Source organism: Anabas testudineus, chromosome 2 (genome assembly GCF_900324465.2).
Source record: "Anabas testudineus chromosome 2, fAnaTes1.2, whole genome shotgun sequence".
Taxonomy (NCBI): Eukaryota; Metazoa; Chordata; class Actinopteri; order Anabantiformes; family Anabantidae; genus Anabas; species Anabas testudineus.
Window position 1 is genome coordinate 10,287,304 of NC_046611.1, and position 19,277 is coordinate 10,306,580.

Here is a 19,277-nt window from a genome sequence, read left to right on the forward strand (position 1 = left end):
TTATAGAGGGTATTGCCCAACAGTTTCCTCCTCTGTGTGACATACACTAGGTGTGACCTGTAGACATGTAGTAACTTACAGATTGTAGCACTGATGTTGAATGGAAACTGTCACAAAGCAGGTTCCTTAACTGTACCAACTGAAGAACCTGTTTTACCATATAGTATGTTGTGAAAATACGCTCTGCAGTTACACTATGCTTATCAAGCAGAACACTTTCAAAGAAGGCTGTATCTGGTGCATAACAGTGACCTAAAGGTGTGTGCGTCTGCAAGACTCACCTGTGCCAGGAAATGTCTGAGACGGCTACCTTAATATACGTCATTCTTCTTTTCTTTAGGTGAACACAGCTGAATGAATCACTGTGTATTGTCTCTTCTGTTACTGGCAGATGTCACACTGTGAAGTTTGTGTAATGACATTTATAGACTTCAGTTTTTTTTTTTTCTTTGCTGTGGTAAATTTGAGTACTACACTATGAATGTTTAATATTAATCTGTGTTTAATCAATAGGAAACTATTTTAAACATGAATTAAACTTTAATTTCAATGATTTTCTAATTTCTTTACTCCCTCCTCTGTCCTGAATGTAGAGCTCATTTGTTGGCTTATCCAGTGTCTCTCAGACCTACTTTATCTAATCCAAATACTGTTCTCTGCCATGTAGGCCTGCAGCTAAAAATGGATGCCTTTCTACTTTGTATTATATTAAAGTGATGTCCAATCCTCTGGAGCTGACCAGATGAGTTGGGTTTTGTTCTTGTTCGTGTGTCTGCTGTGCACTATGTAACTGCAATCTGTTAAAGGCTGAGTTTGTTTTTGTGGTTTTGTAGCCAACATTTAAACACTTCTTAAACATCATACTGGCTTTGTTGTAACTTGTGGTTTAGTTGTATTCCAAGTGTACCACACAGCTTTCAGTGACTGGGAACATGGCTAACTACCTTTACTGTGTTCATGCTCATAGAGATTTGTTTAAATTTATAATGTTGGTGGAAACATTAAGACGAGCTGAATTTTTCACCATTACGTATGGAAAGCCCTTGGCTTGAAGAAAATCTACTTGAGTCTTATTTATATTTTGTATAATTATCTTCATGAGTGCCTCGGATTAATTAATAATCTATTTTTATGGGTATTGAATGTCGACATACTGTCTCATATCCTCTGTTCTGTCATTTGACCAAAGCTCCACTCCTCCTCCCCCTCCTCCCTTTCTCTGACACTCATCACCATATGATTGTGTCTGTCTCACCCTCACCATGTGACTTGTGGCAGCGAGCCTTTTGCAGTTGGGAGTGTGATAATCCCACAGCTGCACAGCAGAAACGGGGTAGATGGCGGAGGGAGGGTTGGAGGGGTGGCAGCATGCACAACAGAAAGGCTTACGTCAACTCAAACGAGTCAGGCAGCAGCAGTATGGCCGCCTGCATAGACGGCCAACTGCCATTTTGCTCCAAGTGATGCATAGCTCACTAAGCATGTACACATTGTAGTATGTTTGCTTCAGTTCTCTGTTTTGGTGCTGTGCAGGCTGTTTGTTATAAAATAAAATCACTTTTGAGTCTTTATATTAGGACTCAAAACAACACACATTGCGGTCTGCAGTAATAATGCTGTTTAACCAGCATTATTACTATTATCAGACTCCTTCCACTGTACTTTATATAGAAGAGGAGATGTAGCCATAAAGCAAACCACTCACAGGCTGTGCCTGCATGTGTTCAATTAGTGTGTCACTGTTAATCATTGTCAAGATGCTACTGAGTGCAAGCAGGGAGTTAGCACTGCAGCTAGTTATGACCTTTTGTGAATACTGGACAAGTTCACCCCTATTACTTGTAACAAAAGCCATTTCCCACAGAGACTAAATGAAAGTTGCATCTGGCATTGATTTATCATTTTTTAAACTGGATAAACCCACAGATTTCCCAGTTGCATTTCCTTATTACATTCTGCATTTACAGGACTTGTTATGTGATCATATTGTCTGTTTTTAGATTGCATTAGATTATTAAACCCATCCATTCACTGCTCATTTAAAAAAACATTTTCATCTTCCCTTGAGTGATTCTATATTCCTATATCCAGTATGGGGCTTGATATTTATTATTCTTTCAAACAAAACTCTCTAAACACCTATTCAGGATAATGTCTTGACACTACAGTACCTGTGAGGGATTTGCCATGAAGCTAATGTGTATTTATTAGTTTTTATAAAAAGGGATTGACAAGAGTGTCTACTGTACACATCATCTCACTTTGAGACTCACTCATGCATCATTAATCTCCAAACAAAGAAAGCTATTGCCAGTTAATCAGCATCTCATAGTCCATTGTTCTACAGTCCTCGACATGAATAAGGTCATGTCTGCACTGAAACCGCATCGGGTCATTATCGCATACCTTGACACTTAATATGATGCTAAAAATGGAAATGAATTGGTTTGGATTTAAAAATGCAATGCCACTCAAATCCAAGTGGTGAGGCTCATGCCAATCTAATGATTATTGTTTTTCATTACAAGGATTTTACAGAATGGGGACAAACACCCTCTAATAACTTGTGTGTGTGTGTGTGTTTGTAGGATGAAGAGGAAGAAATTAAACTGGAGATCAATATGCTGAAGAAGTATTCCCACCACAGAAACATAGCAACATACTATGGTGCTTTCATTAAGAAGAGCCCCCCTGGACACGATGACCAGCTATGGGTAAGTCCTCAAATCCATCCATGAAATTATTAAGGTTGAGCAGGTATGAAGGGTAGAGAATATGTAGCAGCTATTGTTAAGTTCTGTGATATTTCTGTTTTTTTTTTTTTTTTTTTTTCCTCCCTTCTCCTCCTCGTTGTTATGTATTTAAAAATTAGCTATTGTTTGTTTACGTATCACAGACTTATAATCAAACTCATGTTTTCTTCCTGTTGTGTAGCTGGTGATGGAGTTCTGTGGTGCTGGTTCGATCACAGACCTGGTGAAGAACACCAAAGGGAACCAGCTGAAGGAAGACTGGATCGCCTACATCTCTAGAGAGATCCTCAGGGTGAGTTCATTCTCCTTACTCCTTTTCTCCTCTCCTTACTCTTCCTTTCTCTTCTTGGTAACTCATGACCTGTGTCACGCTCTCTTCTTAAGGGTCTGGCCCACTTACATGCCCATCACGTCATCCACCGTGACATCAAGGGCCAGAACGTCCTGCTGACTGAGAATGCTGAAGTCAAACTAGGTAAGCGCCTATATTAATTTCTCAAAAAATTTATATTAACTGGAGTTGAGTGTAGGAACATGAGTGTACAGCACATTGTTGAATGTGGTTACCTCATTCGTCTCTTCAGTGGACTTTGGTGTCAGTGCCCAGTTGGATCGTACAGTGGGGAGGAGAAACACCTTCATTGGTACTCCTTATTGGATGGCCCCTGAGGTCATTGCTTGTGACGAGAACCCAGACGCTACATACGATTACAGAGTAAGAACCCCTACAGAAGTCTTAAGTGCTGAAGCAGGTGTATTTTACCTGCGAACACCTTGGTTTGTCTGAGCATGTGTCCCAGTTGTGGTTTTCGTTAACAGGTGTCATGTTCTCTTGCAGAGTGATCTGTGGTCTTGTGGCATCACGGCTATTGAAATGGCTGAAGGAGCACCACGTGAGTACCAGGTTTTATTACTGTTAACATTCTTGAGTTGGTTCACTCTTTTACATTCTTACTGATTTATGTATGTGGATCTTCTTTTAGCGCTTTGTGACATGCACCCTATGCGCGCGCTCTTCCTCATTCCGAGAAACCCCCCTCCTAGGCTTAAGTCTAAAAAATGGTGAGTTACACCCACAATGGATGTGTTCTGTAAGTGAGTAAGAATATTAAGTTAGTCTGTAATGTTTTATCTGCAGATTTCCTACTTGGCCTCTTTATGCATACCCTTTGGTTCAGTTTGTTTTTATCTTAAACCTCAAATCAGGCAGTTGCAGAGGTCTGCCTTTTCCCCTGTGCTCTACTGCTAAACATCTGTGGTACACCTGCTCTGGCAGGCTCAACCCCTCCTGGCACACAGTGCAGAGCTGTACTGGACACACACCAGAAAAAAAATCCAACCTTTGACTCTTTTATTTATTTATTTTTACTCAAATGAGAACTGAGATGAATTGGCTCTTGCCTTAAACTGCTGGCTCGAAATAGAAATGTTCACATTGTTTCAGTGTATAAAACACAATGATGGTTCGTAATGCATAGTTTTTCTGTTGCCATTTCATTTTGTTGTTTAATTAGAAGCGAGCTGTTAATGGCAGCAGGTGCAGTGGTGATGACCATTTAATTGAACTGCAACTCATATTTCAGATATTGTTTGCTTTCTGTGTGATGGTGATGTGATCTGGTTCGATGCTGCCTGTCCACATGTATAAACCTCAATTTACACTGAGGAACCAGAGGCTGTTGTCATGCTGTGAGTGTTGCAGAGACCCAACACTTGTTAGGACTGATGGGTAATTTAGTATCTGAGCTTGTTTGCACAAATGTCCTTTTTACTTAGGATCCCTGGTTGTGCTCTGTCCTTGTGTGGCTGAAATGATTCTGTCTCCCCCGCTGTCTTTTTATGTCATCCCCTTCGTCAAACACTGTTTTTCACAGACTCTTCTTTACTGTCCTCCTTCTTTAATCCCTGCAGGACCAAAAAGTTTTTTAGTTTTATTGAAAGCTGTCTGGTGAAGAACTACACACAGCGCCCTCCGACAGAGCAGCTGCTGAAACACCCCTTCATCCGGGATCAGCCCAACGAGAGGCAAGTCCGTATACAGCTCAAAGACCACATCGACCGGACCAAGAAAAAGAGGGGAGAGAAAGGTGTGTTTCTCAGTTTCTTATCTGTTTTTTATGTTTTTGTTGTAGAAAACGTCTATGTACAATTAATATTCTTGTGTCACCTCTTGAGCCAGTTTTCTGTGTATTTAAAGCTGTAGTGAGTTTTTCTGTCACTTGTTTGTTTTCCATGTACAGATGAGACAGAGTATGAGTACAGCGGCAGTGAAGAGGAGGAAGAGGATCCCCCAGAGCAGGAGGGAGAGCCTAGGTACGATTTAGTGGTCACACCATTTCCTACAGGTGTACCTACGTTGTTGAGAAATGTTTAAAATTAACCACAGCCTAATCTTGTGTTCTCAGCTCCATTGTCAACGTGCCAGGTGAGTCAACCCTGCGACGTGACTTCATCCGCCTGCAGCAGGAGAACAAGGAGCGATCAGAGGCGCTGCGTCGCCAGCAGCTCCTCCAGGAGCAGCAACTCCGGGAGCAAGAGGAGTACAAGCGTCAACTACTGGCCGAGAGGCAGAAACGCATTGAGCAGCAGAAGGAGCAGAGGAGGAGGCTGGAAGAGGTACTATGAGTCTTTCTAGGACTTGGTCACGGGTCTTCCAGTAAGATAAAATATTTGACAGAGTCCTGCAAAATCAAGTTTTTATAAAGGTTTTTTGTTCGCTTGTTTTAAAGATTTCTTGCTTTCTGTCCCCGTAGCAACAGCGACGGGAACGAGAGATGAGAAGGCAACAGGAGCGTGAGCAGCGTCGCCGTGAGCAAGAGGAGAAGAGGCGCATTGAAGAGATGGATCGTAGACGTAAAGAAGAGGAGGAGCGCCGGCGTATCGAGGACGAAAAGAGAAGGAACGATCGTGAACAGGTCAGCTTCAGAATATTTAGTTGTCCTTGGTGTATAGAGTCAGGACCCACTAAAGGCTGGTACCTTAATTTGGAAATCAACAGTTGATCTGTCTGTTGATACCAGAAGGTTGAATTATCTAATCATGGTAAACGAGACAAAAAGTTAAAAATGCAGACATTCGTTTTTAGGTTCCTGCACTTAAAGCATAAAAAAGCAAGTATAGAGCTTGATGGTGTTTTTGCTGACTCTGTGTGGATGGCTTTGCTTTGATTGACAGGAGTACATCAGGCGTCAGCTGGAGGAGGAGCAGAGACACCTGGAGATGCTGCAGGAGCAGCTGCTCCGTGAACAGGCCATGCTACTGGTCAGTCAAACATACACACATTCAGCCTTTCCCAGTAAAACTAGCAGTTTCTTCCTCCAATCTTAGCTATCAGTTATACAGTAGTTACACTAAAATAAAATGAAACTACAGTAACCTGTGAATCCAAGCACCAGATTTGATGTGTTTACAGGTTCCCTTTAAATTATCACTTGAAACTTTTCCTGTGATTTTGGGCATCACTTTAAATTACTTAAACACTTTAATGCTTTAAAGCTATGTATACTATTATAATATCAGTATTTTTTTTATTCTGCATACCTGTTAAACATTATATATTTTGTTATATTGTTTCTGTTTTGACTGTTTTACTCAAATTTTATGTAAGGAAGATTGGAAAAGTACAAACGACACAGAACAGGATAGACATTTGTTAAGGGTCAAAACATGCTGTCAAAGGGAGACACTTCTGTAAAGGCTTTAAAAGATGACAGTCATCCTGAGTTTGCAAGGCCAACACTTGCTGCCAGCTCTTCTCAACACCTTGAATCATCCCCACACTCTGCGATAGGAGTTCAAGTGGCGGGAGCTCGAGGAACAGCGCAAGGCTGAACGACTCCATCAGCGCCTGCAGCAGGAGCAGGCCTACCTGCTGTCGCTTAAGCATGATTCCAAACAGCAGCCTGGCGACAGGACCAAACCCCCCTCAGACCATAGTAAACCTCCACAGACCTCCACCCTGCCCCCTGACAGAGCCATTACAACCCCTCAAGCTCAGGTTCTTGACAGTGTTGTTTCTGTAGCAAAGGGCTCTCATGAGTCCTCCAGAGCCTCTCAGACGATCCCCTCAGACAACACTAAGTCCCAGGCAGCTGTGCTAGAGAGGGCCGACTCAGATGAAACCTGTCCAAGCCCGCTCCCTAATTCCCCTAGCCCTCCCCAGACTGAAACCCCTACTGACTCTAAAACTCCCGAGGCAGAACGTTTGGACCTCGATAGGCCTGCCGAGCCTATCAGTCAACCTCCTCAGCCTTTCGGAGAGGTGAACGTCCTCCTTGGCTCTGCCAACCACTCTGCCTGCTTTTTCTAGCTGCTTCTTGCTTGTCTTCACCGAGCTACAGTGATAATGATGATGATGAATGGGCTTTCTTTAGCCCAGAAAGTTACATTAATGTAGTACTTCCAAAGCAATAACAAAATTTTTACTATGCAGCCAAAAACCAGTTTTTTATTTTCTGAATTAAACGGAGCTGCTTTTCTCTTCTATATCTTCGCTCTCACTTGGACTGTTGCGATCCTCCACGACTACTAAAACGTTTAGGGTGTTTGAAATATTTCTGTTTGAACAGGCTGAGCAAGAGAAATGATCTGTTTGTATGTTTACAAGAATAAGCATGATTCTAGTTTTACTTCCATCCTTTTAAAGCTCTGATTGAAAAAATGCAATTATATTGTTTCCCTGTAAAAAATAAATATGATTCAATTTTTGCTTACATGAGCACTTTTTAGACTAGTAGTCATTTTAGTGCAGTCTAATCATTTGGACAAGCGCTCATTTTCTCTTTGTATTGTTCTGAGGTGAAAACCCTCACAACAACACAGAACAGCAGTGTTAGGAATTTCTCTTGATCTTCGGTGAACCTGTGAAATTCTGCATTATGGCAGTTTTGACTCTGTGTGTGTGGACTGGGCCATTGCATGTGGACGGCTGAGGCCCAAACTAACATGCAGGACAACCAAGTAGTCTCTCCCGTCACCAACAGAGCTGTTCTGTGTTATTAACAATGTTTCTTGCCATTTTATTCAAATTCAAAGATGTATTTGTTTGTAAAGAGTCCTGTCTCCACTGTACTGTGTCTGTACGGCTGCCTCAAACGGGCTTCAAGCATGTTTCATATTGTCACCAGTTGTTTTTGTCACTTTTCTGAATATGACGAGTTCTTTAGACCAGCAATAATAGAAAACACAAGTAGATGGGAACCATTTAAACAGAAAAGAAGTCTGCTAAATGTAAACTTCAGAAGTGGTTCCCTTCCACTTGATTTTCTCCATTATATCATTAAAACATTTCTGCTGATCCTCATTCCATCTTTGTCCTGTACGATCCCCTCCTACCCAGGCTGATGAGCGGTACCGTAAGAACATTCAGGGCTCTCCTCAGAGTGCCCCTCCTCCCAAACAGCCTCCTCCGCCTCCTCGGTCCTCTGAATCATTCTCCAATGGCGGCTCCTCCTCTGAGGCCTCCGCCATGCAGCGACCCATGGAGCCTCAGGTAATTCCTCCATTCCCCTGGAAGATTTTCCCGATTTTCATGCTGCTCTGTTCCTCCCTCACTCTTGGATTTGTAAACTGTCAGTCAGCAAAGCAACAGGCAGGTGGTGGTGTTTAACTGTTGGACCCATGTTTTAGCCTTTATCTTTCTTGTGTTTAGAATTTAGACATCATGTTATTTGACTTGTTTGTGTTTTGGCCACTATTTCTTCTCCTCTGAGCAAACTGGCCTTTTAAATCCTTCTCTTAAGAGGTGTATACCAGAACACAATCATGTAAAATGTTAAACATTTTTGCTTATGAAATGAATTAACCTAATTGCAGTGAAGTCATCACTGCGTTTATAATGGCCTGTAACTAACAAGAAATTAAAATAAAGAAGAGCCGAGGAAAGTGCCTGAACTTTGGGAACGTGAGGAAATTAATAGCCTGGCTTTGTCCCAAAATAATAAAATGTACTTGTCCACTCTAATAAAGCTCACTAATCAACATATGATCAAATTTTTTTAGTTGGTTTAATGACAAGAAACAGTTTTATCTACTTATCTCTTATGATTGGTAATAATCTTCTCTGACTTCTGGCAAAAAAGCAAATATTCCTGTATTTAAGGCCCAGTGAAACACACCATCTTGTTGTTTTGCTTTGTGTTTATGCATGTGTATAAATCTAAGCACATGTATGTTAAAAACCACTCACATCTTCCCTTGTGTCTCACAGTGTTGTCTGCTTGTTTCACCTCCTCCTTCTCGTCCCCTTCTTCCCATTGACCCCTCCTCCCTCACTCCCTAAAAGGTCCAGTGGTCCCACCTGGCTGCTCTAAAAAGCAGCAACAGTGCCGCCCCCTCTCCTCCTCCTCCACCCGTGGTCTCTCGCTCCCAGTCCTTCAGCGAGCCCGGCGGCGTGACCTCTAGCTTTGCACAACTCCACCTGCGCTCCCAGGACCCCCACCATCACCACCACCATCCATCGCCCGCACGCACTGAAACCCAGCCCCAACCTCCCCTTCACCACCCTCAGGTCCAGAGTAGGGCTGATCACCAGACCAGCAATGAGGAGGTCCCTCCTAAGGTAAGGGGCTGATGATGGCATCACCGGGACACCAGCCTCGACTCTTCTCCATTATTCACTTCCTCTCATGCCTTTCACCTTAATTACCATATGTCTACTATGTCTGCCTTGCGGTGACAATCACCAATGTTAATACCACTGTAAGTTTTATTCTAACTAAATCTCAAAAACCTTTTCCTACACCCACAGATGATATAAAGAAGTAAAATTCCAATAAACAATCTCCTTGAGTGAAAGGTTCAGCTTTCTCTTAACATGAACATTTGTCCTGTGCAGGTTTCAGTCATCAATTTTAGATCTGACGAAATTACTAATGTTCTGCTCAGCATCTGAAGCTGAATCATAAAATATAACAAATATTAAAATATTGATGATTTACACTTGCATCCAATGACCAAATAATGCAACATTGTAGGTTGACTTCTGGTTGACTTCTACGCACTTCTATGAGGTTGGATCTTGTAACACACATGTGGCTGCATCTATGTGAGGACCTTTGAATGTGTCTCCTCCAGGTACCGGTGAGGACAACATCCAGGTCTCCAGTATTGTCACGCCGAGAGTCACCTCTGCCATCACAGCCCAGCATGCAGGGTGGACAGAGGAACGCTGGCAGGTAAGTAGAGACCTTTGGAAAGCATTTCTTCTGTTGTTTTTTTTCGTAGTTGCAAACATTTCAACAGTTTCAACCAAAGCATATCTAGAAGTAAAAATGTTAATAAGGATTTGAAAGGACTGTGACATGTAATTTTTGTTCTTGTGACAGTAATTTGGAGCAGCGCCCGCTGTGGGACCGAGTAGAGAAGCTGCAGCCTCGACCAGGCAGTGGCAGCTCCTCCGGCTCCTCCAACTCCAGCCCACAGGCCAGTTCTGGGGACCGCTTCAGGCCACGCTGTGAGTCTCCCGGTACTGTACTCGGCCACATTTCACTAACTCTACTAACTACTTAGTAGTACATCAGATTATTATTACAGTGACACCCACTATGCCACAACTTGCTCATGCTCTAGTGAGTTTTGGACTGTTTTTAATTAAATAGTTGGAGATCATTTTAGAACCAGCTTTCTTGCCCATTTAATTTGCCCCTCACTAATGCTACTTCCTTATGTTATTTCAAAGCTTCCTCCAAATCTGAAGGATCACCTCTCCAGCGCCCTGAAAATGTCACAAAAAAACAAGAAGAAAAGAACCTTGGCAGGCCTACACGACCAGCTGTAAGTCCACTGTTACCAAAGTGCTGATTAAAGGCGTTTGATGCTAAATAGGTGAAATATTTTCTCTACTTTTTTTGTTTGTTTCTATTTTCTGATATTCAACCATCTGGTGTGTGCAACGTCTCATGAATCGAATGGTTCGTGATTGTTGGGGAACCTCTTAGGGTGATGTGGTAAGCCTATTAAATGAGACTACATAATTACACCTATGCTATGCTTGCACCATTATCCCACTCACTGTGTTACATGGTAAAGTTTGCGATTCAAACAACAGTTTGATGCCATAACTGTTTGTAATTGTGTCACTGGTTACTTGCCCTTCCTGCCTGTAATGCCATTGCCTTCTATTGGTATCTTTCCTTATACCTGCACAGTTTTCCTGAGTTTATTTCTTGTCATCAACAAAAGACACAGCACTAGAAGGGTTAACCTTCTGCTGCAGCTTCCCTGAGCCTGGATTTGAATGCGACTACATTTGAATGCAAATACACTCTTCCCGTTTCCTTGTACTTGTCAGTATGTCTCCTAATGTCATCTGGCTTTGCTGTTGGATAAGCTGTGGCCTATTTGCTTTGTTAAACATATCAGTGAAATATCCCTCCTCCCTTTTTTTGCTTGTCACCGACCTTACAAGACTATATAATGAAGAGTGCGCAGGAGAACAAAAGCAGACGGCAGCTTGGTGTAACACTGATTTAAAGTAGGAATCAGGAAGTTATTAATTTGTGACTGGATTTTCCACTTAATTCACTGCATCCTAAATGTGATCTGAGTGGGATTTTTGCTCAGGTACAGCAGGGTTTTATATTTTATTTTCCCTGCCCTCTGAACTTTAGTCCAGGACCCAAAATATTTGATTACTTGCATTCAGAGATATGGAACAGTTTATTATATGTAAGCTGAATTGAAAAGTTAGACCTGAAGTCACTGAAGGTTTATGTTAAGTGAGGAGGGATGACTAGGGTTAGGGTTAATAATGGTGAAGAAGTAGATAGTGTTTTTTACTTTGGTAGAACATAAATTACAGGGATGTTAGAGACTAATGAAGGATTATTCTAGACAACCTGAGTCTTGTAATATTTTGCACTGCAGCTTTCTAAAACTAAATGACTGTTCCTCTCAGGACCTGACTGCTTTGGCCAAGGAGCTGCGCGCAGTAGACGATGTACGGCCTCCCCACAAGGTCATTGAGTACTCCTCCTCAAGCGAAGAGTCGGGCACTACAGACGAGGAGGATGACGAGGAGGTGGACCAGGAGGCGGGAGAGGAGTCCACCTCAGGAACTGAGGACTCCAGGGCTGGGTAAGTAGAACTGTGATAATGATGCATGTTCACGATTCTCACCGTCTCTTGCTTTTTTTAATTTGTATGTTTTCATGTTGACCCCAAACAATGTGCATTGTTATTCAAATCAAACTGTACGTAAAATTACTGCATAACTGTTAATGCTGTCACAAACACCAAATATCCTGACGGCTTCTGCAGGAAGCTGAGTAACGGGGAGACAGAGTCTGCTAAGACCATGCTGGTTGAAGACTCAGAGAGCGACCAAGCCACAACGCCCTCTAAAGATGGCACTCTGGTCATCAGACAGGTAAGATAAGGAAACGGGATCTGAACTATTGAAACTAGAGTTCTTGTCGATTTAAAGACATATTCTACTTACTATATTGTTGTTAGAAATGTTCTTTTCCTTTTCTGTGTTCAGTGTTTATCCATCCATCACCCATTTCCTCTGTGTTCTTGTTCTACCATGTCTATTTTATTTTTGGTTTAGTAATTATGAACTTGCTGCTTCACATTTTACATTAACCCAACATCAGATTGTTATAGATTGTCTTTAAAACAAACTACACATCAGTTGTGATTCTCAAAGGTGAATGTAAGGAATGTGTTGTATGTGTGGTTTCTGGATGAGAGCGTCTTGTGAGATGGGAGTAAATCATGATGCGAAGCTCACACATAAAGCTCCTCCTCTACTCCACCTGTAGTTCGAGCCCAAGTTTGCCTGTTCTTGCTTCCAGAGCACTGTTGACATAAAGCGGTTGGTCAATCTCTCATCCTCCACCTCCTCCTTGGCTGGTTCTGGTCAGCCCCAACCCCCCATCTACAGCCTGCCAGAGAAAAACGGCTTTGCAGGCCGCATACACCATCTACCAGACCTTATCCAGCAGAGCCATCACACCCCTTCCTCTTCCACAACCATCCCTTCCTCCTCCTCCTCTTCCTCATTCCCCTCTTCATCTAGCCATGCCAGTCCTGCTGTGTCCCCACAGAATTCCCTGGACAAACTCACTGCCATAGAGGTATGTCACCCTCACATAAGCAAGACAAATAGCCAAGGACTGGACGGTAGCAGTGCACAGGCTTAGACATGCTGCAAGCAGATCATGGTTAAATAGCAGTTGCAAATGTTTATTTTATCCATGTTGAGACCAAGATGGTGCACGATTCACTGCTTTAAGACTAAGTCCAACATAGTTTTAATTAATATTCTCTCTTGTGTATTTTACGTTTCTTTCCTCACCTTGAAGCTTGGTAAAATAAACAATTTGCAAATGCTTCTTTAAAATCAGGATTATTCAAGTCTGGACACACTCTCCATCCAGTCCTAGATTGTTTGTCTGAGCTTTACTGTGTCCTATCCTGCCCCCCCCCCTCTCCCCACCCCCTCTCTGTGACCTCCTGGCTTCGCTCTGGCTCTCTTCTGCCCCCTTCTGGCTTGGCTGACACCTGGTTTGAATCTTCTGAGCCTCCTTCCCTACTGCAATTCACTGCATTGCACTGCATCGCTGTTAACACTGGCACCTCCTGTTGGTAGAACATACTCACAGCACGGAGGAAACTAAATCCGGAGCTTCTTGGGGTGAACTGCAGATTCTGAGTAGTGCATTGCAGATATAGTCACTTTAGAGTGGGTGATGGCATGCCTGGTGATGTTTTGCAGTGCCAGCTTCTAGGGGTGAGAGTGGATGATATACATATTTACACTGCAGTCTTTTTATTTTATTTAATTTTTTTTTTTTGTAGTGTGGCACATAATCATGTTGCAAACATTGTGCATCTTGGGTGGTGGAGTTACAATCTTCTGTCTGCTTCTTTAGGAGCAGCTTTTTCCTCTAACATTTCACAGCAGCCTGTGTTTGGATCACTTCTCATTTTGCTCAGCACATTTCTTGTCGCTCATGTTGTTTTTCCTCTAATATGTCTGTCTTTATTACCTTCAAAACAACAACATTACTGCATGCCTTCTTTTTCATTTGATGTGTTATAAATTTGCCAACTTTAAATTCCCAGTTGCGTGTGCACAACAATGTAGTTTGACTGAACACAGTTAAGCTGAGTGTTGTTTTAAACCCCCTGAGGTTCAAATGTAACTCATGTTCACCACTGAAGGGGCTGATTGCTGTTGTAGTTTCAGTCAAGAGCAAAAGCAAATGACTGTAACAACAAATCCTAGTTACAATTCATCCAAAGGCCTAATATGTTTCATGTCTGTGTCAGTTGTGTTTTCTCTTCAGTCCATTTTAAAGCTTCTTGAGTAGGAAAATGTAAATCTCTGTTTTCTCAGTCCCAGTCAGAGAGCAGCTCCATGTCCAAACACAAGTCGTCCTCTTCCTTCACGCCCTTCATCGACCCACGCCTCCTTCAGATCTCCCCATCCAGTGGTACCTCCCTCAACAACGTGGGTGAGTGAAGAACTCAGAGTGAATGCTGTCAAGGAATTAAAAACTCCAAAGCCACTTGAATTCCCTGGTGACAGACAAACAGGCATTTAATCTTGCAGGGAGTTTTTTTTTTTTTTTTTTACGAGCAATAGCTTTTTCCCACTCTTAACATCTGTTTCTGGCACTGATAAAGACATCATGTTGAAACATCTGAGTCAGGTTTTACACTGTACATTCCGGTGTTATGCAGGGGAATGTTTGCAGCATTGAGTGTGTGGACTCGATATTAGAAAATGTTGTGTAACAAGTACAAGAGTGATTCAACTAGCTCTAATCAAGAGATGGGTAAAGATGAACACACAGCTACACAACTTGGGCTCTAGATTGTTAACGCAATATGATGTTGACATCCAGCCTGACCTCTGTCACCTCTGTTCCTCCTCACTCCAGCTGGTTTTGGGCAGGACGGACGGCTGGCAGATCCGCTGAGGTCTGACCCATCCCGTAAAGGCTCAGTGGTCAACGTCAACCCAGTCAACACACGTCCACCCAGTGACACGCCCGAGATTCGCAAGTACAAGAAGAGATTCAACTCCGAGATCCTGTGTGCTGCACTCTGGGGTAAGTTTATTCCTGAAATCAACATGTGGTATCATGGAATACTTCATGCAGCAGCTGGTAGGCTTGCTAAGAAACACCTTAGTAGGGTGGCTTGCTAATAAACCCAGTTATTTTACCATTATTTTATGGGCGTTAGACTATATTTTAAATATGTATCTGTGATTATTCCAGGGGTGAACCTGCTGGTGGGCACAGAGAGTGGTCTGATGCTGCTGGACCGAAGCGGTCAGGGAAAGGTCTACCCCCTAATCAACCGGAGACGCATCCAGCAGATGGATGTCCTGGAGGGACTCAATGTGCTAGTCACCATATCAGGTGGAGTTTCTCATCTTTCAGAACAAACAGCATAATAATGCTGTCAGTCTGGATCTCAGTGCACATTTGTGTCTAGACAGTTGTTAAAGTATGGATGTGCTGCTCTTAATCAAACTCTCCCTCTTGCAGGTAAAAAGAATAAACTGCGAGTGTATTACTTGTCGTGGCTTAGAAACAAGATTTTGCACAACGACCCAGAGGTGGAGAAGAAGCAGGGTTGGGTCAATGTGGGCGACCTGGAGGGCTGTGTCCACTACAAAGTCGGTACGTTTGACAGGTTCCCAAAGGGTTTCACTTTTACTGAGATCGGTCAACAAACCCAACTCTAAGCAAGACTGTCACTCATAGATGACTCACTTCTCCCTTTTAGTGAAGTATGAGAGGATTAAGTTTCTGGTGCTGGCTTTGAAGAACGCTGTGGAGGTGTATGCCTGGGCCCCCAAACCCTACCACAAATTCATGGCCTTTAAGGTAAGCATGCTTCCAGGGTGTGTCGGGCTGAATGTTGATTCTTCTGTTCTAGTTTACTTATTTACTCCTGCTTGGTTTTAGTCTTTTGGTGACCTGGTGCACAAGCCTCTGCTGGTTGACTTGACTGTGGAGGAAGGTCAGAGGTTAAAGGTCATCTACGGCTCTTGCTCAGGCTTCCACGCTGTGGATGTGGATTCCGGTGCCGTCTACGACATCTACCTGCCGACACATGTAAGAGCTCGGTGGAGGATTCACTCGCACTCACTCAGGATTTACTCTTAACTGTGCTAATTTGTCTCACTTCCTCCCTCAGATCCAAACCAGCATCCAGTGCCACGCAATCATCATCCTGCCCAACACTGATGGGATCGAGCTGCTGGTGTGCTACGAGGATGAGGGCGTCTATGTCAACACCTACGGACGCATCACCAAGGACGTGGTGCTGCAGTGGGGAGAAATGCCAACTTCAGTGGGTAAGTGGGACCATCTAATAAAAACAAGACTGTCCAACTTGTTCAGTCGGACTGTGATTTTTAATGAGTCAGTGCACCCATCTCATCTCCCTGTGTGTCTGCAGCCTACATTAGGTCAAACCAGATCATGGGCTGGGGAGAGAAGGCCATAGAGATCCGCTCTGTAGAGACAGGACACCTGGACGGCGTCTTCATGCACAAGAGAGCCCAGAGACTCAAGTTCCTTTGTGAGAGAAATGATAAGGTGAAACTTTGTCCTTTATCTTTCTTTTACCCTGAATTTCTATCTTTAGCTATTTTGTGTTTCTTTTTGTCTTCCTTTGCTTCCCTGAGTGCACAAATGCCACCATTCAGCTGATGAAGACAGTATATAGCCAGTAAATAGCCAATATATTTTCCGCTTCTCTCCTAGGTCTTCTTTGCTTCTGTACGCCCTGGAGGTGCCAGCCAGGTGTACTTCATGACCCTGGGGCGAACCTCCCTTATGAGCTGGTAGTCAACATCCTGCCACTCCCCTCCAACCCTGACAACCATACCTGAGCAGTGACCAACACATGACGATTATGACTATGACCAACAACGATGAAGAAACAGCCCTCGAGCCTGAGCCAGAGGGAACAGCTTCCACTCACCTGCTCGGGCAAACAAACAACGGATTGGACTGTAATCATGAGATGGAGCGAGGGATGGGTGTGTGCTTGGGGGCAGGGAGGCGTGTTCTGTTTGAGTTCAAGTCCACTGAGAGTACTAGTAAAGTATATTATGACAGAAACTCTCCTATGAGCCCCCAGGTTTTTAACACCCCACCCCTCGTGACCAACCTTTGAGCTGATCGCCGCCGCCTCCTCCTCCTCCTCTTCCTCTGGGGGTCGTGGAATCTGTTGCCTATTGATGGTAAATCTTTATGTGTCATAGTAAAACTTTGCATCGCGTATGTGTGTGAATGGAGGAGACACTGAGCATGTGACGAAGCGCGTTAGTCGATCAGAGGCTAAACGCGCTGTTGCTGTATTAAAAAAAGGCAAATACTGTACGTGCCACACCTTGAGTGTAGCTGTTCGTAGCTGTGCTTAGTCGAGGTAAAATTAACTCCTATTTCCCACCACAATAGATTTCCACGTCAAGCATGTCATTAAACACTAGTCCACATCCACAGTTTGCCTCCAGTTATCAATGCTTGATTTGTAAATCTGCCTCTGTGTCTTCACTTTTTTGCCTTCTCCTCCTTAAAGTGAAGATGTTTTTTTTGCTGTTGTGTTTTTTTTAAGGGACCTTAATATATCCATTAATTACAGGGTACTGGATATCAGCTTGTACATACTAAGTACATCAACCGTGTGGGCTCCATAATTTTCCAGCTTTAACAGACACTCAACTTTTACCACATTGCCTCATGTCAGGTTATGTCGGGCAGAGGACGCCCTGTTAACAGCATGTTGCTTTGGTGTTATGGACAAACGTAGCCCCGGTTTTTCATACACTGTATATTTTCTATGACTTGCTGCACATAAATAAAGCATAAACACACAGGACACACCCGTAGATGAGCCTTAAAGGAAAAATTCACCCTATTTATCATCAGTCTGTGACTTTCTATGTCCTCTGTTAGTCGATTACTTTCATATGGACATTAAGACCTAGAAATATGAGCTTCATTACAAATACCTGTTTTTTTCCTCTGGTGGATTTTTCCTTTAACATCACTCATAAGTAGGGCTAGGATAAACTGTGAATTAGACTTGCAGAAGTAGCAGGTGGCCATTAACGTAGCATGGAGGTTACAGGGCAGACATGGCAGTAAGGGAATGAAGGCAGCGTGCTTAGGTGTCACTTAAATGGGCTGAGATGAAGCGTTGAATATCACACTCTACACAGAGGAGGAACATGCTATCAGGTGATGCACTGTTTCTATCCACAAATCACCCAGTTTTGTATTTTGAAGGAGACTTTAGCTTAATGTTGTGCTAAACCGTTGCCCTAGAATGGGTGTCAAGCTGACGAAACTTGCTCAGAAGCCTCTGTGAAGTGTAAGGAAATATGAATATTGATAATGTAGGTCACTTTAGTCTGAAGCAGCCATGTGATTTAATATTGGACCTTTTTTCTGACATTTTGGGCTTCAGACCCACAGATTTCTCAGAACAGTACAGAGAACAAATACACTACGGTAACTGTGCCGTCACACCATGACAGAACTGTATTTTAATTCCACTTATTTACTCCTCACTCGATCATCCTCTGTGAAACTAAACGACAAGGGCCCAGATTCATGTTAAGTTTAACTTCACTGTTAAAAATAGAATCCATCCTGCAGCTGTGTGTGAGTGTGTGTGTGTGTATGCTTGTATGCGTGCACATGCCTGTGTGTGTGTGTGTGTGTGTGAGTGTGAGTGTGAGTGTGAATGAGAAAACTTGACAACAGGACTCAAATCTGTAAGGTTTCACTCGCTTCACCTGAACTCGACTCTTTGATCACGCTCTCAGTTAGGGTGGTGCCTTCGCTGTCTAAGGTGGGGCCCCTGCTGAGAGCTGCAGAACATGAGAATGAGATGTTTTTTCACTGTCTGATCACCTGTGAAAAGCGAAGACGACAAACAGAAATCACACATTCTAATAACAGTGTTACGAAACCACTTCAGACAGCGTGAACGAAGCAGCATATTTTTAACACGGACTTAGTTTTTAGTCTTGTTTTCTGCATTTTTTATTATGTAACCTTTCAGATAAGTATGCGACTGCGGTGGTTTTTAAATTGTAATGCACACCTTATGTTGAAAATGTTTACAGAAGCAATTGTTTTGTTAAACCAATGTGCATCAATATGAATATTATATTTATTTTGAGGGCAGTTTTCCCCTGTTTTGTATTTTGTATTATTCCCTTTTTGTATCATTTAGACGTTTGTGTACAGGAATAATCAACTTTTGCTCACGTTATAAATTACACAAGTCTAGAGTGTGATTTCACTGATTCCTCTGCATCCTGCATCGTGCACAGTGTGCCCCTGGCCGTGTGCCAGCGTGGATCAACTGTTTTCTACCACCCAGGTGCTAGTTGACATGTTTCCCCCTCAAACGTCTCTCTGCCATGCCTCTTTAATTTATGTCCTCCCTGTGTGTACTATGGGAATTACTGTATTTTCCTGAAAGTTTTTTTTTTTTCATTGAATAAAATCAAAAGTAATTTACAATGTTGTGCCATTT

General features: G+C 42.9%; 1 protein-coding gene across 9 annotated transcripts in view; it reads left to right on the plus strand.

Moving 5' to 3' along the window:
* LOC113164772 (mitogen-activated protein kinase kinase kinase kinase 4) overlaps window positions 1-19,264 on the plus strand; it is a 30,631-nt gene extending 11,367 nt beyond the window's left edge. Inside the window, exons 4-33 of one of the 9 annotated variants that reach the window (XM_026364243.1) lie at window positions 2,589-2,714; window positions 2,935-3,045; window positions 3,138-3,228; window positions 3,338-3,468; window positions 3,592-3,646; window positions 3,737-3,815; window positions 4,665-4,840; window positions 4,994-5,066; window positions 5,159-5,369; window positions 5,507-5,668; window positions 5,928-6,014; window positions 6,544-7,014; window positions 8,092-8,244; window positions 9,037-9,312; window positions 9,828-9,928; window positions 10,079-10,218; window positions 10,432-10,526; window positions 10,691-10,699; window positions 11,650-11,828; window positions 12,012-12,120; window positions 12,551-12,832; window positions 14,098-14,215; window positions 14,645-14,815; window positions 14,987-15,130; window positions 15,260-15,394; window positions 15,501-15,601; window positions 15,683-15,832; window positions 15,915-16,074; window positions 16,179-16,318; window positions 16,487-19,264. In XM_026364243.1, the coding sequence (XP_026220028.1) occupies window positions 2,589-2,714; window positions 2,935-3,045; window positions 3,138-3,228; window positions 3,338-3,468; window positions 3,592-3,646; window positions 3,737-3,815; window positions 4,665-4,840; window positions 4,994-5,066; window positions 5,159-5,369; window positions 5,507-5,668; window positions 5,928-6,014; window positions 6,544-7,014; window positions 8,092-8,244; window positions 9,037-9,312; window positions 9,828-9,928; window positions 10,079-10,218; window positions 10,432-10,526; window positions 10,691-10,699; window positions 11,650-11,828; window positions 12,012-12,120; window positions 12,551-12,832; window positions 14,098-14,215; window positions 14,645-14,815; window positions 14,987-15,130; window positions 15,260-15,394; window positions 15,501-15,601; window positions 15,683-15,832; window positions 15,915-16,074; window positions 16,179-16,318; window positions 16,487-16,570 (4,320 nt within the window). In that variant the 3' untranslated portion in view covers window positions 16,571-19,264. The remainder of the gene's footprint in view (window positions 1-2,588; window positions 2,715-2,934; window positions 3,046-3,137; window positions 3,229-3,337; window positions 3,469-3,591; window positions 3,647-3,736; window positions 3,816-4,664; window positions 4,841-4,993; window positions 5,067-5,158; window positions 5,370-5,506; window positions 5,669-5,927; window positions 6,015-6,543; window positions 7,015-8,091; window positions 8,245-9,036; window positions 9,313-9,827; window positions 9,929-10,078; window positions 10,219-10,431; window positions 10,527-10,690; window positions 10,700-11,649; window positions 11,829-12,011; window positions 12,121-12,550; window positions 12,833-14,097; window positions 14,216-14,644; window positions 14,816-14,986; window positions 15,131-15,259; window positions 15,395-15,500; window positions 15,602-15,682; window positions 15,833-15,914; window positions 16,075-16,178; window positions 16,319-16,486) is intronic. The other 8 variants (XM_026364244.1, XM_026364237.1, XM_026364246.1 and 5 more) reach the window with 8 other exon arrangements.
* The last annotated feature ends 13 nt before the right edge of the window (window positions 19,265-19,277 follow it).